The 10,583-nt window shown below is 36.8% G+C and overlaps 2 protein-coding genes across 2 annotated transcripts; one reads left to right on the top strand and one right to left on the bottom strand.

The window, feature by feature from the left end:
- The first annotated feature begins 748 nt into the window (after positions 1 to 748).
- Positions 749 to 3,049, top strand: LOC103501009 (pentatricopeptide repeat-containing protein At3g26782, mitochondrial-like). The gene has a single exon (XM_008464486.3). It carries the CDS (start codon positions 749 to 751, stop codon positions 3,047 to 3,049), a length of 2,301 nt encoding a protein of 766 aa, XP_008462708.1.
- On the bottom strand, positions 3,011 to 9,130 carry LOC103501010 (uncharacterized). The gene is made up of 5 exons (XM_008464487.3): positions 8,683 to 9,130; positions 4,466 to 4,767; positions 4,270 to 4,359; positions 3,534 to 3,895; positions 3,011 to 3,445 (listed from the first exon to the last, which is right to left on the bottom strand). The coding sequence occupies exons 1-5, from the start codon at positions 8,885 to 8,887 to the stop codon at positions 3,181 to 3,183; spliced, it is 1,224 nt and encodes a 407-aa protein (XP_008462709.1). The 5' UTR covers positions 8,888 to 9,130; the 3' UTR covers positions 3,011 to 3,180.
- Positions 9,131 to 10,583: the final 1,453 nt, after the last annotated feature.

The following is a 10,583-nucleotide window of genomic DNA, read 5'->3' as shown; positions in this document are numbered from 1 at the left end:
TAAAGGATTTCCTTAGTCTAGCTTCCTTTCCTAAACTAGAACTAGCTAAGAGATTTAAACCCTAAATTTTCAAAAGTATATCAATTTACACATTCATTCAAATAAGTTAAAAGATATCATGCAAAACTAATACTTTCAATTAGACTTCTAAATTGTCAATAAGTAAATTCTTATATGTGTAAACTCCTATCATTGTTAGTTTAATACGATCGATGATTGTAATTGGAATGAATAATTTTCAGTTAAATGTTAATTGGGAGTCTAAATTTGATTTGCTTATATAAGTTTAGAGTTTTAATTAGCAAAATTACAAGTCTTTATTTAAATAAAACTTAATGGAAACTTTAAATTCAGTTTAGAATTTAAATCGATATGATAATTAGTTTACGATTTAAAATGATACAGCCTTCAAATTCATGATTTATATTGATACTATTATTAATTTATGATTTAGATTGATATATACTATTAGTATAAATTTGATATATGCACTAAAATAAAATTAAAATATCAAAAAAGAAAAAAAGAAAAAAGATCATGCAAAAGAAAATTCTTTGTTTAATTTGGATAAAGATGATTTAAAGAAATCGTTTTTATTTTATTTGGAAAAGAAAATTGAATAAAAACAACTCGAAAATTGATTTTATTTTGAAAAGAAAAGGTGATTTTATCTTATTTAATTCATTGTTTGTAGAAGAAATAAAGATATTTTAGTAAAGAGGTGAAGATGTAAAGGCAAAGGTCGTAAATGAACCAACTAATTCTGTCCTCCCCTTCTTCCTCTGGCTGCTCCGGCTATTCCCATTTGAATCTCCAACAAACCCACCAACTCCATGCCCATTTCATCAAAACCCAATTCCATAATCCTCACCCTTTCTTCTCCCAATCCCACTTCACCCCTGAAGCCAATTACAATCTCCTCATTTCATCTTACACCAACAACCACCTCCCTCAAGCTTCTTTAAACTGCTACCTCCATATGCGTACCAATGATGCTGCTGCTGCACTTGACAACTTCATTCTCCCTTCGCTTCTCAAAGCTTGTGCCCAAGCTTCCTCTGCGGATTTAGGCAGGGAACTCCACGGTTTTGCCCAAAAGAACGGTTTTGCTTCAGACGTTTTTGTGTGCAACGCTCTGATGAACATGTATGAGAAATGTGGGTGCTTGGTTTCTGCTAGCTTGGTGTTTGATAAAATGCCCGAAAGAGATGTTGTCTCTTGGAGTACTATGCTTGGGTGCTATGTACGGAGCAAAGCTTTTGGTGAAGCGCTTCGACTCGTACGGGAGATGCAGTTCGTGGGAGTGAAGCTCAGTGGTGTTGCTTTGATTAGCTTGATTGGTGTATTTGGAAATCTCTTGGATATGAAATCGGGGAGGGCTGTTCATGGTTACATCATGAGAAATGTTGGTGATGAGAAGATGGAAGTTTCATTGACGACTGCATTGATCGATATGTATTGCAAATGTGAATGTTTAGCATCAGCACAGAGGCTTTTTGACAGGTTATCTAAAAGAAGTGTTGTCTCTTGGACGGTGATGATAAAAGGTTGTATTCGCAGTTGCAGATTAGTTGAAGGGGCAAAGAACTTTAATAGAATGCTTGAAGAAAAATTATTCCCCAATGAGATTACACTGCTAAGCTTGATTACTGAATGTGGTTTCGTGAAAACCTTGGATTTGGGCAAATGGTTTCATGCGTATCTGTTAAGAAATGGGTTTGGTATGTCTTTGGCTTTGGTCACTGCTCTCATAGACATGTATGGAAAGTGTGGGCAAGTTGGATATGCAAGAGCTCTTTTCAATGGTGTCGAGAAAAAGGATGTTAAGATTTGGAGTGCTTTGATATCGGCTTATGCACATGTGAGTTGCATGGATCAAGTTTTTAACCTCTTCCTCGAGATGTTAGACAATGAAGTGAAACCAAACAAGGTGACAATGGTTAGCCTTCTTTCTTTATGTGCTGAGGCTGGAACCCTTGACCTTGGCAAGTGGACTCATGCATACATAAACCGTCATGGGCTTGAAGTAGACGTCATTCTGGAAACAGCTCTCATCAACATGTATGTAAAATGTGGAGATGTGACAATTGCTCGTAGCCTGTTTGATGAAGCTACACAACGGGATATTCACATGTGGAACGCAATGATGGCTGGATTCTCGATGCATGGTTGTGGAAAAGAAGCTTTGGAACTCTTTTCAGAGATGGAGAGCCATGGTGTTGAACCTAATGATATCACATTCATTTCTATTTTCCACGCTTGTAGTCATTCTGGATTGGTAGTAGAAGGGAAAAAGCATTTCAACAGAATGGTTCACAACTTTGGAATTGTTCCGAAGATGGAACACTATGGATGCTTGGTGGATCTTCTCGGTCGAGCTGGACATCTTGAGGAAGCTCACAACATCATTGAAAATATGCCGATGAGGCCTAACACAATTATATGGGGTGCTCTGCTTGCTGCATGTAAGCTGCATAAGAATCTGGCCTTGGGGGAGGTGGCTGCAAGAAAGATTCTTGAATTGGATCCACAAAACTGTGGGTATAGTGTTCTTAAGTCAAACATCTATGCATCAGCAAAGCGATGGAATGATGTAACAAGCGTTCGAGAAACAATGAGCCATTTAGGAATGAAGAAAGAACCAGGACTCAGCTGGATTGAAGTGAATGGTTCAGTTCACCACTTCAAATCTGGAGACAAGACATGCACACAAACAACAAAAGTATATGAAATGGTGGCCGAAATGTGCATCAAATTGAGAGAGGCGGGATACACACCAAACACAGCGGAAGTTTTGTTAAACATAGATGAGGAAGAGAAGGAATCTGCACTCAGTTACCATAGTGAGAAACTGGCTATGGCGTTTGGTCTCATAAGCACAGCTCCTGGAACACCGATCCGAATCATTAAGAATTTGAGGATTTGTGATGATTGTCATGCTGCAATGAAGCTATTATCAAAAATCTATGCACGAACAATAATAGTAAGAGACAGAAACCGATTTCACCACTTCAGTGAAGGATATTGTTCTTGTCTGGGTTATTGGTAATGTAAGATTCCAGATTGTTATCCTATATAAAAATACTCATGTACATATAAATTTCAACAATAAAATCAATGCACTTTTTTTTTGTTATGAGCGAACATCAAGGAAACCTCACTTAAGGGAATGCTGATTTGTCAACCAAGCCACTGTTGTGCTTTTCGATCGCCGCTACCCCCAACAGAATGTCGAATGCTGATCTTCTCATTGGCATATTTTTGTTGCAGCCATTCAAATCCATTTACGTCTAGTTTACCCGACACGGATTTCCCTTGTTTCCTACGATTTTGTTGTTCCCTTACTGAAGCCCACAATTTCCCTATTGCATCCCGTTGCTGCAATGTGAACCTTGTAACATTGTCAAAGGCATGCTTCACTAAGATATCAATCACAGTTTGACACCTAACGAGAGAAATTGCAAGTCAGTTTCACATTCCAGTTTTAAAAACAATGCAAGGAACTGTCATTCTAGTCAGTGCAGATTTTGTACCATGGAATTTTATACCGATGAGCAGCAATTTCTAAACAGCTAATCAGGGCACCTCTTTGTGCTTTGAGAAAACTCTTGGTCTCCACTTCTTCATCATTTCTAGTCTTGGATACCACATCATTTTTTACCTTTGCTCTCTCACTTTTCTTTAATGAACCGGGCAGAAAAGCATCTAGACCAAATGGATCGGATTCTTCCTGATTTTTCCCTTCAGCTGGAGCAGCATCCTTCTTTTTCTGATGTTCATCATCTGTGCTCTCTTCATGACCTTTAAGAGCTTCAGCTTCCTCAGAATCATCCTCCTTAGTTGCAACAGGAAGATTAGAGATAGCTTCTTTTATTTGTCCAGCTGTCTTCGAAAACTACATGGTTCATAAAGCCAAGTATGAAAAAATGGAAAATTGATGTTCCACGAATAAAGAGAGCACAATGGTCAAAATAACCAACAAAAATGACAAAGAACTCGGCAGATGATGTTTCTACTTTTAAAATTTAAGCTTATTTACTTCTTCAAAAACCATTTTTAAAGCCACTTTTCATAGCCATGTTTTGAAGGCTAAAGAAAAAAAAAGTAACTTTATAAAAAACTTTGAAATTGCTCTATGATTTCAGGGATGTTTTTTAAAGCAATAAACTAAACAAAGAAAATACATGTAGATTTTATATCCTTATGTATCATCTATCACATTAAAGGAGCAGTGGTTTTGATTACACAAGTAGGGGAAATAATCTCTACCACAAAACTGTCATCTGTCAACAAATCATTTGCCAACACAGTCTGAATTGTCCAGGTTGTTAACTGGTTCTTCTGCTTTCTGTTAAGGCACTGAAAATTAAAATAAGAAAACATTACTAGAAAATTGAAATCGGTTTTAGAGAAGACAGAAAATATCATCACATCAATCGTAAAACCTAAAATATGATCATCATACTTCCATGGTAGATTGTGCAGCTGAAAACAATGCATGATAGTCTCCTCGTACTGAAGGATCTGTGCAAGGAGTGGATGAAGACATGGACATGGCAGCTTCAAGTATGGTAAAGAAACGATCACTGGTAGCTGGCTTCACACTTCCTGCCTGAATGAGCTGTATGGCAAGTTTTGCAGCTTTGCCAAACTTCGTGGGGTTCTTAATATGTGAAGCTATCTTCTGCATAGCCTCCAAAACTTGGGTCTCTGAAGCATCTGTTGTGGTTTTGAACCTTAAACGTTTTCCTGGTGCTGGTGCTGTAGCTGAAAACCAAACTCCATATTTCATCTTCTACCAGTGTTATTACAAAAACATATAGAATTAAGGTTAAATATAAATAGTGTCTATTCAATTTCTAATCTTAAAAAGTTGAGATCATGTTTTTGTTATTAACATTAGAATTGTGAATCTGGGATTCTATGCAGTCCTGACTGTGAAACAAATCCTGACATCATTGTCTATTGGACAAATGTTAACTGATTTAATCCAATGTGGTAAATAACAGATGAGATAAGTGGCACAAATTTCGTTTTAGAAAAAAACTTTACCCTTTTTGTCCTCAAGTTTTGAAGAATATGTAATGTTTGGTTATTGAGTTTTAAAAATGCACCTTTCTCATCTAAGCGTATAAGAATAGACTAATTTTGTCCCTGAGTTTTCAAAATGTACCTTTTTAGTCCCGAATTCTTAAAAATAGGTTTAAAAATCCCTCAAATAACCTTATACTATTATTTAAAATAATTATATGACACTTAAATTAGAAGAATAATTTTTGAAAATCAAATCTCTCTAACACTATTTTTTTCATTTTAAATATCATATAACTATTTTTAAAACTCAAACAAAATTTACTTTAAGACTAAAATAGTATATTTTTAAAACTCAGGGACCAACATATTCTTCAAAACTTGAGGACTAAAAAGGTAATTTTCCCTTTCATTTGTTAACTAGATGTAAGACCTCCTATTAAACATCATATGAGAGGAGGGGCAAGAAAGAGAAGTTCACCCATGACAGTTTGGTAGCGCCAAGTTGGTTACCTATGGAGGGAGGACGGGACCAATGCAAAGTTTCTCAAGGGTTTAGTGGCAGAGGAATGTCAAATGTGTGTGGAAATTTTGACAGTGGAAGCTTGGTTGAAGGAGAGGAAACTGACACTCTTGAATCTATTGGAAGCTATTGTTCTTGTTCATTTTGTTAATTGTTGTTTGCTCTGCTTTTTTTTATTACTGATCCTTAACCTCTTGCTCTATTTGAGAAGTTGATTATCAATGGCATAAGGACAATGTTTCCCCCTGATTTCTGTGTTGTTGGATCTTCCTGAATGCAGACGATCTTCCTCAATGTCTTAGCGCCAACACTGAAGGTGAAGGTATGAGAAAGTGGCAGTTAGTTGATTGCCAATATGCTCGACTTTTACTAAGGTACTTAGGTTGTTTAGTCCTTATCATTGTGTACTTTGAGCATTAGTCACTTTTCATTTACTTACTGAATTTTTTTGTTTCCTTTTCACTGACAAAAATAAAAAGAAAGAAAGAGAAAGAGAAAAGTATGGAAGGTGTTGGTAACCAAAACTTCTGTTAGGGCTTGATGAGATCTCAAAAGAGGTCCATATTGTTGACAACCAGAACTCTGACATGAACTTGGCCGCAGAAAATAACCCCCTCAGTGTCCATCCACGGGAAAAACCCAAGTAAAAGTTATTCTTCAGGAAAAGTAAGCCTGATAACATAATACAAGTTGAAGCCTGATAACATAATACAAGTTGAAATGCTACCCATTCACAGTTAACCCAGAAACGTAGAACTCCCCCACCCCTACAGGCCTATGCTTTATTCTTGATGAGATGTTCTTCATTGGTCATCACTATGAAACTAAGAAGAAATGAAAGTTGATGCTTTTTGATATCAAACGAGGGAAACAAAATTGAAGAAGTACTAAAACAATAATTCAAAAACCTTCCAAACCTACTAGTCAGATTTAAGTCCTTGTTCATTGATTTTCTTCCATTAACATCTGAGAAAATTGCTCAGCGTAGTAGGACTAGAAGGAGCAGAGACCTAGGAGGAGGAAACTTCAGTAAAGAAGCGAAGCTGACTACTACGGCTTCCCATAAAGAAGAGGTTAGGAGCTTGATTTATGGATGTTCATCGACTTGTCTGATTTTGATGAAAATAAATGAAAACCACCTTGTCTTCCTTTAACCTTAAACTGACTAGTAGGTTCTGCCGTTCTGGAGAACGTAGAAGGAGATTTCTTGCCTCCTCCTCTGACTTTCACGTTTTAAACTGTACTGAAAAAACAACTTGAGGAGGAAAGCAACAGAAGCTATCTCACTCGAAGTGGGGAACAATGTTGAGTGGGCATTACGATCGAATTTGGGGTCTTTATGCTCCAGGTACTATGAAATTATAGGGAATGGTGCAAGACATGGAGGTGACTGTTCTTATTGACTGTGGAGCTAACCACAACTATATTCATCAGAAGTGGGTGGACTAGTTAAGGTTACCATGGACAAAAACCTCTAATTACGAAGTGGTTGTGGAATATCTAACCATCAGGCACAAACAGCTCCTTGGAAGAACAATCGATTGATTGAGATGTGACCTTGCTAGCTTTGAAATAACAATAGAATGTAGCTCAAAGTTGCATGAAGAAGTCTGCTGACCAAAAACGTAGAGATATTCACGTAGAGATATTGAGTTTTGCATTGGGGATCCTATCAACATAAAAACCAAATTGAATTGAATCGAGGCCCAACTTGGTCCACTTATGGGAGCTTATCTCATTCCCTCCAAGTATTCTTACTCAAGTTATACCCCTATCAAGATTGCCACCATTCCCAAGCTAAAAATAGGTTTGAGAAACTTTGTCCTTAGTTTTGTAGCCTTTATCCGGTGTTCGAAAGGATTGGGGAAGCAAGAAATAGAGTGGAATTACCATCCGAAGCCACCACACACAACTGTCATGTATCTGATAGTACATATATTCACTATTTAGGGAAAAAAGGCAAGGGAATTCGAGATCTTCCCCTTCTCCTCTACTCTCAAAATAACTACAAAACAATACGACAAAACAATGTAAAGTTGAAAACCTCTCTCCAACGAATTGCATCCCCATTCCCAGACAATCATATGCAATTACACCCGTGTAAAACAACTTTCACCCCTCACATATTATATAGTTCTCCTCACGCCTTCTCTCTCTTATTCCTACTAGTTCACACCTTCGTAACCGAGGGACTATTATCAGTAGAAGAAAGGCAATGAATATAGCACAATAATTCATTCCCATCCCCCATCTTTTACAGAGAATTCCAAGCTACCAACAACACCATAGGTCCATAAGGATTATGGGAATGAGGTGGAATGAAGAGACAAAGAAAGTGAATTGTAGGGAGGGGAAGAGGAGACTAGTGAAGGGTTTATGAAGGCTTTAGTGCAGGATTTTTGTTTTGTTTCTTTCATTAGGGTTTGTTAAAACTCTTGCTCTGTTTGAGAAGTTGATTATCCATAGAACAGGGAGAGTATTTTCCCCCGTCTCCCATCTCGTTAAGTCTTTCTGAGTGCAAGGAACAACTTAAGACACCTCATAGACCACTCTACTCTTTTTAGTTCTCTACTCTCCTTTGCCATTTTTCTACCAATTAAATCAACCTAAAGGTGCTTAATATAATAGCCATGTTACATCATTGTTAGTAATTATTCAGGTATTAATCATAGGGGGCATTCAGAATCAGAATTCAAATTTCAAGAAAGTAATTACAACTTTTTAAACTTTATGGACTAAATAGATATGACCATCACCATCTACAATTGCAGGCTAAAACTTTGTTCAACCTATAATTCAATGTTCAAGACCAAATGAAAATTCATACAATAATTCTCAGTAAGTAATCCTTAAATCTCACCTTTTCATCCTTTCATTTTCAAATCCTATCCCCAATTCCTATTCCTTTGTACTTTCTACTTCAAATAACTATAAACGAGATTCGAGAATCAAAAATCCGAAAAGAAGAATCGAGTTCAAATGAATTGTCTGGGAAGTGTAAATTGAAGCTCTAAAAGGGACCAAAAGAGCACAGAACTAAAAAAAAAAAAAAAAAAAAAAAAAAAGAAATCAAACAATCCCTCAAAAACTCAAAAACAATCGAAGATATTCAAGAGGAGAGCAGAAACCTGCAGAGTTGGGTTCTTGGGCAGTCTTGGGACGCTTGAGGGCGCTCTTGATGACCGGGGCCGGAGAAGAAGAAGAAGGGGCGGGATTGATAGAAGGATCGGAGGGCCGAATCTGATTGGTGGGTGCGTCTGGTAATAGGGTCTCCGGCAAAAGGTTTGTCGCTGAAATCGGCGGTGGAAGGCCTTCGAAGAGGTTCTCGGCCATCTGACCAAGTCCCGCCGATCTCTCGCCCGTAGCAGAACGCTTGCAGAAGCTCCTTAAGGTTGAACTTGAGCTTGTCCGGATCCCGAGTTATTTGAGCGTTCGAAAGTGAAAGTGAAAGTGAAAGTGAAAGTGACAGTGAAGGTGAAAAACTCATCTCTCTTGTATGCCTTAGCCCCATTAAAATTAGAACGGGGGACTTTGCTTTTGCATACTAAATAGCAGTCGTGGTTTTCCAAAAATTAAAATTTGGTTTGGTCACACATTTTATTCTTTAAAAAAATATTTTTATACAAAAATTGTCCCACCCACCTCTAAATTGTGCAGAAGTATCATCCACCCCAAAAAAACGAGACTATCCCTACGTATTTTGGTCCGTCAAGAAAAAGAACCTAAGCCGATGCAGTTTATGCATTGGTCGTTGTCATCTTTCCCGACGTGGTATCAAGAACATATGGCTTGTCTATACCTTCCTCGATGCTATGCACGTAAACATCAGAAAAAATGGAGCATTTAAATAATAATTTCCCTTTTCTCCTATGTCATGCACACCTACATCAAAAATTTGGTCCCTATTCTCGATGTCTGGTACAAGAACATCGAGGAAAACGGAAATTATTAATTAAATGTTTCATTTTTCCAGTGTCTACGCGTTGGACTTTTTCACCATTCCCGATGTTATGTTTACCCTGTAGCAAAAAATGAAACGTTTAAATAATAACTTCAATTTTCTCCGACACCATGCAGACCACATAGAAATTAGTAGGGATCGTGCCCAACACCATAAGCAAATCGTCGAGAATGTGGTGATCTATTCTCGACATTTCACTAATGGTGTTGGGATTAGTGTAGATTTCTTGACGTTTTCGATGTGTGTCGGGAGATCCTCTATAAATTTGAGTTGTGTGTTGAGAAAGAGTCAAAGACAGAGACAGGGAGATTGCCCATTGCCCTTTGTCGTCCATTGTTCGCTATTTGCCGTCTGTCGTCGTCGTTGAGGTGCTCCGCCACTCACCGTCCTCTATTCTGCCGCCATCGCCACTCTACATTTTGGTAAACTATTTGTTGCTCTTTTTTTAAAGTTAAATAAATGTATGTTTTAAATGTATATTGAAATTGTTTGCATTGATAGAGTTAAAATTGTTAAAATGTATGTTTAAACATATTGAAATTGTTTGAAGTTTAGGAATGAAATTGTATGTATAAAATGTATATTGAAATTTGTTATAGTTTTAGGGTTGAAATTTATGTTTAAATATATTGAAATTGTTTGAAGTTTAGGAATGAAATTGTTTGTATAAAATGAATATTGATAGGTTTATGTTTTAAATTGTTGAAATGTTGGGTTGAGATTATTAGAGTTTTAGGGTTGAACTTATTATGGTTCATTTGTATGCAAACTCATTACATAGAACACCCACACTTGCATATCACCTATATGAACACGTTGAATCATTGCGTTTGTATGAAATTCAAAGTGGGTCATATTCACCATATTGTTACTAGGATAAGGTACCCAACCTTATTTCTATATTATAAATTTTTTAAGCATTGATCCAAGTATGTCTCTACGTATAGTTTAGACTTTTTAAATAGCTTATGATGTTAGTTAATTAGATTTAGGTTATTAAAACAGATGTTATAAATTAATCAATAACATTTATTGAAATTACAATAACACTTCGTTAATGGTAAATGA

Source organism: Cucumis melo, chromosome 2 (genome assembly GCF_025177605.1).
Source record: "Cucumis melo cultivar AY chromosome 2, USDA_Cmelo_AY_1.0, whole genome shotgun sequence".
In the NCBI taxonomy this organism is placed as follows: domain Eukaryota; kingdom Viridiplantae; phylum Streptophyta; class Magnoliopsida; order Cucurbitales; family Cucurbitaceae; genus Cucumis; species Cucumis melo.
This window is presented reverse-complemented; position numbering and strand designations above follow the sequence as displayed.